This window comes from Antedon mediterranea, chromosome 2 (assembly GCF_964355755.1).
Source record: "Antedon mediterranea chromosome 2, ecAntMedi1.1, whole genome shotgun sequence".
In the NCBI taxonomy this organism is placed as follows: Eukaryota; Metazoa; Echinodermata; class Crinoidea; order Comatulida; family Antedonidae; genus Antedon; species Antedon mediterranea.
The window spans coordinates 32,911,266-32,926,248 of NC_092671.1; the positions used below are offsets into that span (position 1 = coordinate 32,911,266).

The following is a 14,983-nucleotide window of genomic DNA, read 5'->3' on the forward strand; positions in this document are numbered from 1 at the left end:
ATAGGGCTCTTGCATTGTCCGTTGAAAGCTGTATTATGTAATGGGTATCTTCTCTATTGAATAAAATACAAATTAAATTGTCTCAGAAAACTGTTGTTTCTCACCTGCATTGCACGATGGACAGCACTCGCCTGGGGCGGGCTGGACAATATTTTGACTTGGACAGTCAATCAAGGATGGGCAAGGTTCTCTGTAACATGTTAAACCATTCTAAAAATAGAAAATAAGTAATAGAGAAATTCAAACTAGAGGTAAAGATGATGGTATATAGTTTTACCAGAATGATAGGTAGATATTTTCCTATATCTATTATTTATGCCATTTTAGCATTATTTGATTATGTACTAAAGTTGTGATTTTAAGAAGTATCTTATCTCACCATACAGTAGCATGTTTCACATGGGTCACTACTGGGTTGGAACCTGTCACCTTCATTGTATGTTAAACCACCAATTTCACATCCTATAGATACATAATTAATAAATGTGTTCAAAAAGCTTTAGATCAAGTTATGTCAAGGTTAAACATGCAGAACACAATCTGAATTGTAGAGCATTGGAATCAGTATTTTCACATATTAACAATCTTTCCTGGCAAAAGGCATGAAGTAAAAACCCATCCCAATGTAAGATATGATGACCACTATTTTGTGTATAACAACTACAGTGACAATCATTATGTCACAGTAAATTAATCACTGAATATATGTTTTTACATACAATACCCTAAATAGTGTGTAAAATAGTTGATATATTGTTTATTTATCCCTTTTCAGTGAAACATAAAAAAACACTGAAGAGAGACAAGAGCTGTCAATGACAACTATTGCCAAAGGGTATGTCTCTCCACTGTGTCTATGACTTTGTTATGCAGAAACTCATCCCCAACCCCTACTACAAACCCTTTCTTTAATGCTAATCCAACTATGTCTTTTACCTGGGCATATAGGACAACATTGGTCCTCCACCATGACTGGATTTGTACAAAAGTCAGGGATGATACACTGTAGCTCAGTACACATGGTAGTACCCTCCTGTATGTAAATAAATATGCATACTTTTATATATTCAGCAAATTACAATTACAGCAAATGCTAATTAAAAACAGAAATTATCTATAATGTAGGCCTAGGTGGTAGCATATAAGGATTCTTATGATAGGTGCTGGCATTGGAATGAACAAACCTACCTATGATTGAGAAATATAAGTCTATCCTTGTCATTAGTTGTAGTTACTATTTATAAACCCTTTGGACTTATAATAAACAAATTGCTATGTATGTTGATGTGGATAACTACTTGGGAACTTCCTTTTTTTTAACACAGCTATTAAAATGTGTTTTAAAATTACTAAAACGTTAACACCAGGTCTGGAAATGTTGATAACAATTACTATCTTTTAAACATGTCTTGAGCTATCACTGGTCAGCCACCCACAAAAATTGGCACCCTTGTCTTATTGGCATTGTCTAGCCTCTACCCAAGAATTAGCTTTGCTATTCAGGAAAAAAGTAAACAAGTATTGATGGCGGTACACCACGTATATTAGTTCTGAAAAGAACTGTTGAGTTTCTCGACATTTCAATCAATATACTTTGATCGTCCTCAGGATTGAGAAACATTCTCACTACTGAGGACAATCAAAGTGTATTGATCGAAACGTTGAGAAACTCAACAGTTCTTTTCAGAACTAATATTTTATTTTATTTATTTATTCGGTATATAAAAATATATTACAAAACGACAGTCAAGGACTGAAATGAAATGTATTACCAATGACTAAAAATTAGTTAAAATTGCTATAAAAATAGAAACATCTTAATAAAATTAGATATCGTACCATACAATTAAAAACATACATGAATAAAAAACCTTAAAACATTCACTTATTACATATCTAAAAAAGAGCTAGTGGTGCCTATTAATTATATCCACCATGGTGGGAACTGGAGACGACCTAAGTCTGCTGGTTTTACAATGAGGTACTTCTAGAAAGCGGTTGACTCTGAGAGACCGAGCTGGCTTATGAAGAGGGGGAAGTATTTCTCTAAACAGCTCGGATTTTAATAAGCCTTCCCCGAAAGACAACACAAGTTTGTTTCTTCTCTCTACAAGAGTAGGTAAACCAGTAACAGACAATGCATGATCATAGCACAAATAGTTGTTACCTAGCATGATACGTAATGCTCTCTTTTGTACCTTTTCAATAGACTTGGACATGTCCTTAGTGATAGCGCCATGCCAAACAGGGGCAGCATATTCTAAAATAGGTCTTATATACGCCATATAAACAGTCAACAGATCATTAATTAAGATTCCTGCTTTCTTCAAAATGCACAAGGAAAATAAACGTCTAGAAGCTCTAGACACAATATTATTAGTGTTAAGTTCCCATTTCAGGTCATTTTGAATGATTACACCAAGAAGCGTCATGTGATCAACTACTTGTAAAATGGAACCACTCAGACTAAAAGAAGGCGATATAATATCATCCGACTTGTCCTTAAGAAAATTGACAACCAAGATATGGCATTTGGAGGGTTTGGGTATCATATTATTGGATGAACACCAAACACTCAGATCATCTAACAGGGATTGCATGGAAGGCAAATCACCTTTGCGAACGACCTCCCCAAGGGTGAGGTCATCCACATATTTCCATCGTCTGCAGCAATCAACACAAGCATCGTTAATAAGTACTAGGAAAAGTACAGGGCCAAGCAATGTCCCCTGTGGGACACCACAAGTCAGTGACTTTGAAGATGACAAAATCCCAGCAAACTTGGTGTTGAGAGAACGGGAAGTGAGAAAGCTGCAGACGATGGGAATTATGGATGACCTCACACCCAGTTCAATCAACTTTATAATAATAACATTATGATCAACACGATCAAAAGCTTTAGTAAAGTCAGTGGCACATAGGTTAACATAACATTTACCCTTCTCAACATCTTTGAGTGTAGAGTCAATAAGACTAACAAGATAGTGAGTTGAGGAAGCCTTTTTCCTACTACCAAATTGACGAGAATCTAATTTACCCTTAATATCTTCAAGAATCCACTTAACAATAAAAGATTCAAATACCCTGGCAAGAACATAGGTAAGGGAAATAGGTCTAAGGTCAGAGACAGAACTAGCATTCACTGTTTTAGGAATGGGAACTGCAGTAGCCCTTTTCCAAAGGTCGGGGAAAACATATACGTGGTGTACCGCAAACTTTATATCAACATTTGATTTCACCATGCAAACCTTCAAACAATATTCAAGTATTAATGGTTTACATAATTATCTAATACTCACATGACAGTTACATGATAGACAGGGGTTAGAAGTAGACTGCCAAGATTTACCACTTGCATACTCAATGTTGTCGTAGACACACCCTAAAAAATAGCAAATACATTCAGTTTTATTATCAGCCCTGACAAAGTACTAGCTTCTTAAAAGCTTGCTATCTCTCTCTAATATTATATATTGAATTACACCACAGCACCGTTGTTTGTTTTCCCAGACATTTCAATCTAAAATTGGTGTACAATTTAATTTCCCATATGAAAAGTATTCACGTACAGTACATCCAATGAACTGGCATTTTTAATGAATAAAATATGTATGTATTGTATAGAGTTCAAATAAGACATACCAAGTTTCAAAAACATTCATCAGTTTAGGAGCATAAAGCTCTGTCTACACTATTAAACTAATTTGACGTGTGCCCAAATATGGTAGTGATATGCCATCATCGTGTCCATATTATGGGAACATTACATTTTTTGTTATCACATAAAGTTTGATAGTGTAGATAGAGCTTTATAGTCATAATTTACAGTAGACTGTAGTGTATTTTCTGTACAGAATAGAAATAACTATTAAAAATTTACCTCTACATTTCTCGCAGCATTCTCCCCAAACATGGATTCTGTCTAAACAAGTGAGTGGTGCACATGTTTGTTCAATACACTGTACATTACCAGCCTATAAAAAAAATTACATGGTCAAATATCCAAAAACTATACAAAGAAAACTTCTACAGCAGCATTGTATAGCATCGTTGTCTACAGAATTGTCATTCACAACATTGTCATTTTCTGCAGAATCAAAATCACAACGGGGTAATTTATATTGTCGTCATCATCTACAGCGTCACCATCATCCACTGCATCGTCCTTTCTTATGACATCATCGCCATCCACAGCATCATCATCGCCATTCACAGCATCATCATCGCCATCCACAGCATCATCATCGCCATCCACAGCATCATCATCGCCATCCACAGCATCATCATCGCCATCCACAGCATCATCATCGCCATCCACAGCATCATCATCGCCATCCACAGCATCATCATCGCCACCCACAGCATAGTCATTTTCCACAGCATCATCATCCACAACATCATCATCATCACCCATAGCCTCATCTATAATGTCGTCATCATCATCTTCGCCATTGACATTGGTACTTCTATTACATCTTTCTCATTTTCACCATTGTCACATTAATTCCATTTAGATCATCCCCACAAATATATTTTGCAAACATCAAACTAATATGAACTCTACCCTTCACCATTGTAAACACTTTCCCCAATAGTTACATAATTGTTTAGAATGTAAAGCTCTGTCTACACTATCAAACTTTATGTGATAAAAAAATGTGATGATGTCATACCACTACCATATTTGGGCATACCACTACCATATTTGGGCATATCATTACCATATCTAGGCACATCATACTTTTTTTGTCAAACTAGTTTGATAGTGTAAAGAGAGCTTTATCAATCATGAACACACAAACGAACTTACTGTACAGATGCAGTCCCTACAGTCATCTGGCCTAAAGTTTTCACCATTGTTGTAGATAGTCTCTTCAAACAGACAACTCTCACATAGAGGGCAGCATGCACCAGGTACCGGGTGACTGCAGTCTGCTTCTTGGCATTCAAGTTTTCCACATGATACTGTTGTTCCCTAAGAAAGACAATTGCTTATATTATTTATTTATACTGGGAAACCTCTTCAGTCAAAGACTTGCACTGGCACAGTTATGATCAGTGGCTGTGATGTACTAGTACACCGGGGCAACCCCCTACTCATCTCAAAAGATGTACTAGGTTCATTAAAGTGCACATGAGCTAAATGTGTACACTGGACCTACGGTTTATAGTCTTTATCAGAGAAGACTCATTCTACTTCTGAAGATCGGATGAACATTCTGGAGGCTCCTGGGGAAAATCTGGAGGGATGGAACCTATGTGTTATATGTTATTAGTTATATCAAGGAAGTCATATTTGAATATGTCAACATATATGTGTAATTTGACCGCCTGACAAATGAAACCACACTGAATATTGACTCATACAAACATTCTTTCATTCAAAATCAGAAAAATTAGATATACTTACAATGCATTCACACTGTGTGCAAGAATCACTTTCAACCAGCCAAGATGCTCCATCCAAATATTCATAGCCACGGAACAAGCATACTGGGAAAGTAAACAGAATCATTTGTTTTAATTTTCAACTATGGAGCTTATGTTACTCTGTATACAATCACCACACAGTGGGAGGCAGTGTGACTACAATACAAGAATTTACCATTGGCTAGTCAGAATCATATCTGCATTTTTCAAAGAATCAGTAACCATTATACCTGCTACTATAGCTACAGAATAATAATACTTGGGCTAGCCTATCTTTCTAGGCCTAGCGAGGCTTTTGCTAAGAGGCAACAGTCATGGAAGATACATACTTGGGCTAGACTATCTTTCTAAGCCTAGCGAGGCTTTTGCTAAGAGGCGACGGTCATGGAAGATACATACTTGGGCTAGCCTATCTTTCTAAGCCTAGCGAGGCTTTTGCTAAGAGGCAACGGCCATGGAAAATACATACTTGGGCTCACCTATCTTTCTAAGCCTAGCGAGGCTTTTGCTAAGAGGCAACGGTCATGGAAAATACATACTTGGGCTCGCCTATCTTTCTAAGCCTAGCGAGGCTTTTGCTAAGAGGCAACGGTCATGGAAGATATACTATGAGTGTGTAGGTAAACTGCACATCATCGTAGTCCACACATGAAAAACTGAAACATCTATTGCTGGAGTACGCAAAGAGCAACTTGGAATTACCATCATGGTGGTAGTATGTTGACTGGTAAATTGGTGGCTAACAAACGGAACCAAATGTAACCAAATATACTACCTACCTGGACAAATCTGACAGCACTGGTTAGGCACATTGATTGGGTTTGGACATGGCAGCAGTGGACATTGAACCTGATCACAGATCACATTACCTGTCTAACATAGGGGAAAAAAGTAGATCATGATTGGATATCCCTATTATATACACACATATTTTGAAAATCTATACAAATAAGGGAATGAGTTTGTACCTTTGTCTGGTGTAAACATTCTTGCTACTACACACATCCATAAAGTGCATCAAAATGGAATTGTGCTCAGAAGCTTTTAAACTACTTTTAAGAGACGAGTATTTATATTTTTCAGCTAATAAAACTTACCTGGCATATACATTCTTGGCAGTTGTTATTCTGAGGTACAAACACTGCATTATTTCTATAGAAAATTCCATTGTAGTTACAGTCTAAATAAAAATGTAGAAAAAATTCATTACAGAGTTTTATATATAAAATAGGTAGAAATAGAACAGATAACATAAACAACCACTAAGAGACATTTAAATAGTTATTATTTTATTTACCTAGACAGTTAGGGCAACATTGGCCTGGTTGTAGTTGAGGATGAGTACAGTACTGTTGACATTGAATAGTTTCACAGAAAACTTGACCATTCTATAAAAAGAAAAGAATATTTTTTTCATTAAAATCAGATAATTATCCGCAAATGTAATATTGAAGGAGAAATTGTTGCGTTGTTGGAATTGAGCTCTAATAATAATAATTGATCATGTGCACTTGAATTTTATTATCTGATAAGTTAAAAAAATTAACTGATAATTTGATGATGATGATGATAATATGATTTTGTCATTGGTATTAATGTAATTTTAGTATTAACTTACTCTACAAGTGCAAGAAGCACATGGATCTGATGCTGGAACATAGCTGTCCCCATCATCCACTACTAAATCATCAATTACACAAGTTCCTGAAAGAAATAAACAATTATATAATGTGAATGCATTTTTGGAAAGATATGGTTATTGTAATTCTACTATTAATGAAGTATTATGACCATTTTGGTTCATTCATTCCTTGATTATTATTTTTTTTCCATTTAAAACTTCAAAGCTTCAAAAACAAGTTCAGACTGTTTTATTAGGCATTTCAGAATACTCTAATAGTTCAATATTGGCAATTGACTTATCCAGGTAAGTATTCAAAACATACAAATGAAAAATTGAAACTGTTTTAAATAGTAGTACTACTCACCAATACAAACTGGACAACACTGACCAGCAGGAATGATTGGATTTCTACATTTAGGCACATCGCACACTGGGTCAGAGCAGGTCACAATACCATTCTAGATAATCAATGAAAAGAACATAATTTAAGTTTTGTAAATTCAACACACTATGTCACAATAGACATACAATAATGGTCAATGAAATAATCAAGATACAGCAAAACCCCTCCTTTGGAATACCCCTATTATGGGACATACCTATTAAGGGCACAGCCCTATTAAGGGCACAGCCCTATTCAGGAAACACCCCTATTACGAGGACACTGTGTTGGGTCCCAAAGGTGTCCTATTAATAGAGGTTGTACTGAAAATAATTTGACATGCATATAAAGGCAGATGAAAATGGTACAGCTTTCAAAAGTAAACATCACATGTGTATATCCCATTTCTATTTTTCACTCAACAACATAGTACTTACAGAAAAATAACAAACAAAATGATTATACTTACAACGCATAGACAGCTTCTGCAGCCATCAGCTGGATCAGGGAATTCATCTCCATTTGCCCATGGTTTACCATTATATGTACACTCTAATGTATAATTAAAACAAAATCTTTTTTAATCTATGTTTGTTATATACAGTAGAATCTCTCTTTTGGGACACCAGAATTGATGAAACACCACTATTAAGGGGACACTTCCCTGTGAAACAAATTTTTATTTTATTTTATTCAATCGAAACCAACAGCGATAATTACCGCCACTAACAGGTTTGATGCAAACAAAGCCAGGAATGTTTAAAGCACCTTGTTTGGCCCTAACATTGATCAAGGGCTTCTCTCGTCCAGTGCCCACCTTGACCAGAGGTCTGAGGCAGATACTAGATGCAGGGCCTGCCATAAGAGTCAGCAGTGCTGATTTCAAATGCCTAACGGGACCCCCAACTCCGTATACAGCACCCGCTATTCCCAGATGGTCTCCCATCCAAGCTCTAACCAGGCCCAACGTAGCTTAACTTCGGTGATCTGACGAGAACCGGTGTTTCAACATGGTAAAGCCGAATGATAATTCTTATATTAATATTATGCAATTCAGATTTTTTCTTACCATCACACTCCATACAACACCTTCCCAGTCCTGGATGTGGACATTGTGGTGTTGGACATTCCCTCCGGCTGCATGACCATTGTCCGTTTATACAATCACATTCCTCGCATGGATTGAGTTCTTGTCGATCAATACAACCTTTAATTACAAAAAACAAAAACAGAAAAGTTTATGGTAAGGGAAGTTATATAATCCTGTTTTGGTCAGCACATTACAAATGAACTCTGCAACAGAACTTCCTGTGTCCTGTATTATATTACATGAATACGCAATCAGAAAACTGTGAATAAATCTCTCTTATTAAAAACAATGTTTGGGACTGAAACATTGTGGTCTAAGCAGTTTTAATCAGTAAATTAAGTAACTTATTGCAGGATAACTTAATTAATTAATTTATTTATTTTCTTAAAAATTCAATATCTTCAAAACAATCTTGTTATAAGTTTCATCTGGTTAACAGAGAGCTACAATTAAAATTACACTGCAATGGACTAAATTCAGAAATATCTTTTCCCTACCCATTTTTCTGCAGGATGGACAGCACTCTCCAGGCAGCATGATAGGGTCCAGACACATGGAGGATAGGGTGGGACACTGTCTATTGGTGCATCGTATATAACCAGCCTAAAGTAAATCAATTAATGTATAACAAAAAGTATAATCAATACAGTACTATAAAGTTATAAATAAAGTGAAAATGTCACCAGTATACAATGTAAGTGATAATAGCTAAGAGCTCACTTATCTCAGGGTCAATGGCCATATTCATTGATTACACATAAGTGAGATATTTCTCAATTTTAAGTGTAAGTGTGAAAGGTGAATACCTAGCCATTATCTAGGCCTGAATGTTAGCATTGTAGCATGGCAGCCGTTATCATGTTACCAATCCTAAGAACACAGGTTCAATACCTGACTAACACAACAGTGCTAGAAACACAAGCTTTGTAGTGAGACATACTTTATAAGAATAGTAGGTAAAGGCATCTGCTGTTGGGTTGCATTAAATGGATAAAAAGTATAATGTTTAACCTCTAATAAAGCTATTATAATGAATATCATGTAAATGCCATTATATACTCACAAGGCACAGGCAATCTTGGCATCTGTCATTGGGATTTTCAAATATTTGTCCAGTTCTGGCAAATACTTCATCCATCATGCAATCTACATCAACAAATAGAATAATAAATTTAAACAACAAAAATAGCTTCAATTTAGATAGGCAGTTAAAAGCTAATTGTTAAAAATTGCACTACTACCCTCATACAGAACACAAGTTTAGAAGGCATGGATTTTACTGGTGATTTAGTTGTTTTGCTAAAACATTCTAGAACAACAACCCCCGAACAAATACCCACAAAATTGTACTACCTCAGACAACTATCTCTAGGCAACTACCAGAATAACTGTTCGTTAGACAACTATCTTTGGACAACTACATCTTGGGTAACAATTCCTTACACATACCCAGGTCAACTCGACAACTACCCCAGGGGACAATTCACCACAAAACAACTACCACCCACACTCTCTTCATGCCCCCATCCTACCTTCTAACCCAGAAACCTTAAAAACATAGTACTCATCCCTCCTTATGGATACCATAGCAAGTACAATTTATAATACTAACCACTGCACTCTCTGCATCCACATCTATCAGTGGCAGGATGGGTACACATGGCTGGTAAACACTGCTTGGTCGCACATTTCACATTTCCATTCTAAAATGAAGAATAACAAGACAGAGTGTACAATGCTTTATAATAATAACTGGGTTAGGCTTATTATCAGACCTGTCAACTAGGCCTATCCCTAAAGTTACAAAGGTATGCGTTGCTAGCCAGGTGTCCTTTGTTATTGTTCTTTTAATTAGTTTTCCTTCAAGGTTTCAAGGTCACACGTCCGCTTTCCATGGAAAGCGAAAGGAATATGAGGACGATGTCATGCGTGAGAGACGTTTGTACGGCCCGCTACGGCGCCTGGACTATTCCATTTTCCTTTCGAGGGGTGTCCATATTGGGAATAATGGCATATGTAGAGTCTAGTCTATACAGGTAGGGATCTCACGAAATAGACTTCTAAAACCTTCTCCGTTTGTAAAACTGTCTAAGCTATCAAATTCTTTAGTCTGATGTGGAATTATGAGAGATCTCTGAGCAGACAGTAGTTAAAAAATAAGAGCAAAAAAAGCTTAAATGTTTGTTGGAAGACACCGAGTAAAATGTAACATACCAGAAACGATCTGTCATAACAAAATCTCCTTCATTTTTTTTAAGGTTGGTTTTATTCTCTACTTGACAATGTGGTATAACTGCAGTTTAAAATAAAGCAATAGGGAACAATCGATTTGGAACGACCTAGAACCTAGCAACTAGTCATATGTTTACATATTGGGACTTTGTGATTCCTAGATTCTAGGTTCTAAAAACCAAAAACTCTCTAATCTTTACAATGAATAGACAAATAAAACCAATTACTAACCAAGCATCTACATTGACGGCATGTGTCTAAAGTGTCATTAAAGGTTGCACCGTTTCTGTATTCCCGGCCTTCATATGAGCAGTCACTGCAGACAGGGCAGCACTCGCCTGGTTGTTCAACCGCGTGGAAACACTGCACAGGTGGACAGGTTTTTCTTTTACATGTTACAAAACCTCTCTGAAATAATATATAATATTTTAACAAATAAACCCAACGGATCTCATCAGCGGCAGAGAAGTTGTTTTAAACTTAGTTTTAAACTTAGTTTAATAATCTACATCTTTTAGAAGTAATGATGAGATGACCAGATCATGGATTTCACCATGCCTAAATCCTTAAAAAGAGAAAATCAGATGACAAGATCCTTGAATACACAAATTTTATTAATGAATTACTGGAACCTACAGAGCAAGTGCAGATCTGACATGGGTCGCTGTTGTCACTACTGAATGAAGTTCCAGTCACATAGTTGTTTCCAGCATAAGTACAACCCTCTGAAACATGAGAAAACAATAACCATGATCACCAAGTGTCTATTAAAAATATAAATATTTTCAGTTAGAAATTATAAATTATTATGTTTTAATAACCTTCATAAACAAATGTTATGCTATTTACTTTAGAATATAAAAATAGTTCATGCCTAAATAACATTTAGTAAACAATTTAAATTTACCTTCACAAGTCAGGCAACACTCTCCTCGCAAGGGGTATGGGCAGTTTGTTACAGGACATGGCTCAATATTAATAGTCATTAAACCATTATCGCAAGAACAGAGTTCACAAGGATTATTTGGATGAGGAATGACCTCTCCTGAAGGAAACTGTACCCCAAGTACAACACATGGATAATCTGCAAAATCAAAGTTAAACATAATATTTATACAATATTTTTCATATCAATATAGAGTTTCGCTTTTGTGACAATCTAGGAACTATAGTTACGTCATGTTAATTCATTGTGCACATTTGTCGACACAGTTTTGGCAGAGTCTACTTCCATGTGGCAACTAACAACACAATATGCGCATGTTTGGTCATTTTGTTGTTGTAAATCAAAAGCTCTCTAATGTGCCTTCATGATGATCAAATGTAGTGTAATTTTACAGCATTTTTTTATTTAGCTAAAAATCGTCTTAATATTTGCACAAATTATAATACACACAATGATTGACACATTGATACCTACCATCAATACAGGTGTCACAACAGTCACCTGGTAGCTTCTGTTGGTTTCGGCATGTCAGTGTAGGACAACGTGTTGGCTCACACTCAATATTACCCCTCTAATGAAAATTTTAAAAAAAATTATGAATTGGATCCAAATCCTATCAACAATTAAATGAGTCTAAAAAGAGTCTATGTTTGTGTACCCTACGCAGTGCATTCGCAAGAATGAGGTTGTATGTAATGCTTGAAGTAGAAATATGCCAAATTGTTACTGTATACAATTGACAGCAATTGAAGTGGGAAGGTTTTAAACTACATTAGAAAAATACCCGGGTGGTGGGATTGTGGGTTTTGCGGAGGTGGGTAATGGAGTATAAAAATCTACATTCGAATCACTCGATTTAGCTCTGGCGGGTATCTTTTCTAATTCTTGATATTAAAACTGATCCCAGTGGACTCTAACTAAGAACAAAAACCCAAAAAACAAAAGCTTATCTTACACTGCAAATGCACATTGTGCATTTGTTGCTAGGATCTTCAATGACCTGTCCATCTCTCAGATCAACATTTTTATAGTTGCAACCTAAAATATAGAAATAGATTTTTTAGATACAGTAGAACATTATTAAAAGGACACATTTGAGACAAATATAGGGTTTGAATGTAGAAAACCAAAATTACATTATAAAGCAATTCCCTTCCCATAAAAAAAAACATTGGACTCACCATCACAAGTTGAACAACATCCGCCTGTGAGTGGATAATCACAGTTTGAAGGTGGACATGGTAAAGCTTGGCATTCAACATATCCGACCAAGCACAGACATGTGTTACAGTTATTTCGTGGGTTCGGGAAGCTTTCACCATTACGATATACTCTACCACCATACGTACAATCTTCAAAAACAAATATCAACATAGTCTATGGCAGTAATGAAACCCATTTGAGTCCTCCTTTTGGTGACTACAGCTCGGTTCCTACTAGGACGCAACACAAGGATGTAAACGCAAAGCAAGTAATTTGACAAATCATGAGTAATGGATTATCCAAACTGGCACTTTGTCATTAGTCAATTTTTACTATTGGGAACCAAGCTTTAACATATTTAGAATTTTTATTATGATTCTAATAACCTGTAGCTTTAACTTTAATAATAGAAGGACAGATCAGAGGAGGCAGAAGTAGAACACAGTTGAAAGACAAGGAGACAGTAGTAGAGGTAGAAGTAGAACATAGTTGAAAGACAAGGAGACAGTAGTAGAGGTAGAAGTAGAACACAGTTGAAAGACAAGGACACATTCGTAGAGGCAGAAGTAGAACACAGTTGAAAGCAAGAAGACAGAAATAGAGGTAGAAGTAGAAAACAGTTGAAAGACAAGGAAACAGTAGTAGAGGAAGATGTAGAACACAGTTGAAAGACAAGGAGACAGTAGTAGAGGCAGAAGTAGAACACAGTTGAAAGACAAGGACACATTAGTAGAGGCAGAAGTAGAACACAGTTGAAAGACAAGGAAACAGTAGTAGAGGCAGAAGTAGAACACAGTTGAAAGACAAGGACACATTCGTAGAGGCAGAAGTAGAACACAGTTGAAAGACAAGGAGACAGTAGTAGAGGTAGAAGTAGAACACAGTTAAAAGACAAGGAGACAGTAGTAGAGGTAGAAGTAGAACACAGTTGAAAGACAAGGACACATTCGTAGAGGCAGAAGTAGAACACAGTTGAAAGCAAGAAGACAGAAATAGAGGTAGAAGTAGAACACAGTTGAAAGACAAGGAAACAGTAGTAGAGGAAGATGTAGAACACAGTTGAAAGACAAGGAGACAGTAGTAGAGGCAGAAGTAGAAAACAGTTGAAAGACAAGGACACATTAGTAGAGGCAGAAGTAGAACACAGTTGAAAGACAAGGAAACAGTAGTAGAGGCAGAAGTAGAACACAGTTGAAAGACAAGGAGACAGTAGTAGAGGCAGAAGTAGAACACAGTTGAAAGACAAGGAGACAGTAGTAGAGGCAGAAGTAGAAAACAGTTGAAAGACAAGGACACATTAGTAGAGGCAGAAGTAGAACACAGTTGAAAGACAAGGAAACAGTAGTAGAGGCAGAAGTAGAACACAGTTGAAAGACAAGGAGACAGTAGTAGAGGCAGAAGTAGAACACAGTTGAAAGACAAGGAGACAGTAGTAGAGGTAGAAGTAGAACACAGTTGAAAGACAAGGAGACAGTAGTAGAGGCAGAAGTAGAACACAGTTGAAAGACAAGGAGACAGTAGTAGAGGTAGAAGTAGAACACAGTTGAAAGACAAGGAGACAGTAGTAGAGGCAGAGGTAGAACACAGTTGAAAGACAAGGAGACAGTAGTAGAGACAGTAGTAGAACACAGTTGAAAGACAAGGACACATTCATAGAGGCAGAAGTAGAACACAGTTGAAAGATAAGGAGACAGTAGTAGAGGCAGAAGTAGAACACAGTTGAAAGACAAGGAGATGGTAGTAGAGACAGATGTAGAACACAGTTGAAAGACAAGGAGACAGTAGTAGAGGCAGAAGTAGAACACAGTTGAAAGACAAGGACACATTCGTAGAGGCAGAAGTAGAACACAGTTGAAAGACAAGGAGACAGTAGTAGAGGCAGAAGTAGAACACAGTGGAAAGACAAGGAAACAGTAGTAGAGGCAGAAGTAGGACACAGTTAAAAGACAAGGACACATTCGTAGAGGCAGAAGTAGAACACAGTTGAAAGACAAGGAGACAGTAGTAGAGGCAGAAGTATAACACAGTTGAAAGACAAGGAGACAGTAGTAGAGGCAGAAGTAGAACACAGTTGAA

General features: G+C 36.5%; 1 protein-coding gene and 1 pseudogene across 4 annotated transcripts in view; both read right to left on the reverse strand.

Annotated features, from left to right (window-relative positions):
• The window catches only part of LOC140040836 (kielin/chordin-like protein), a 63,634-nt gene that overhangs the window by 12,562 nt on the left and 36,089 nt on the right, over nucleotides 1-14,983 (reverse strand). For all 4 annotated transcript variants that reach the window (XM_072087071.1, XM_072087070.1, XM_072087073.1 and 1 more), the window contains 23 exons: nucleotides 12,886-13,056; nucleotides 12,660-12,742; nucleotides 12,179-12,275; nucleotides 11,666-11,842; nucleotides 11,395-11,483; nucleotides 10,990-11,166; nucleotides 10,139-10,229; nucleotides 9,590-9,672; nucleotides 9,024-9,129; nucleotides 8,506-8,643; nucleotides 7,906-7,988; nucleotides 7,419-7,512; nucleotides 7,049-7,134; nucleotides 6,728-6,818; nucleotides 6,528-6,610; nucleotides 6,210-6,303; nucleotides 5,411-5,493; nucleotides 4,811-4,975; nucleotides 3,881-3,974; nucleotides 3,300-3,382; nucleotides 937-1,033; nucleotides 380-462; nucleotides 105-210 (listed from right to left, as the gene is read on the reverse strand). In XM_072087071.1, the coding sequence (XP_071943172.1) occupies nucleotides 105-210; nucleotides 380-462; nucleotides 937-1,033; nucleotides 3,300-3,382; nucleotides 3,881-3,974; nucleotides 4,811-4,975; nucleotides 5,411-5,493; nucleotides 6,210-6,303; nucleotides 6,528-6,610; nucleotides 6,728-6,818; nucleotides 7,049-7,134; nucleotides 7,419-7,512; nucleotides 7,906-7,988; nucleotides 8,506-8,643; nucleotides 9,024-9,129; nucleotides 9,590-9,672; nucleotides 10,139-10,229; nucleotides 10,990-11,166; nucleotides 11,395-11,483; nucleotides 11,666-11,842; nucleotides 12,179-12,275; nucleotides 12,660-12,742; nucleotides 12,886-13,056 (2,454 nt within the window). The remainder of the gene's footprint in view (nucleotides 1-104; nucleotides 211-379; nucleotides 463-936; nucleotides 1,034-3,299; nucleotides 3,383-3,880; nucleotides 3,975-4,810; nucleotides 4,976-5,410; nucleotides 5,494-6,209; nucleotides 6,304-6,527; nucleotides 6,611-6,727; nucleotides 6,819-7,048; nucleotides 7,135-7,418; nucleotides 7,513-7,905; nucleotides 7,989-8,505; nucleotides 8,644-9,023; nucleotides 9,130-9,589; nucleotides 9,673-10,138; nucleotides 10,230-10,989; nucleotides 11,167-11,394; nucleotides 11,484-11,665; nucleotides 11,843-12,178; nucleotides 12,276-12,659; nucleotides 12,743-12,885; nucleotides 13,057-14,983) is intronic.
• LOC140042150 (5S ribosomal RNA) lies at nucleotides 8,346-8,463 on the reverse strand (annotated as a pseudogene).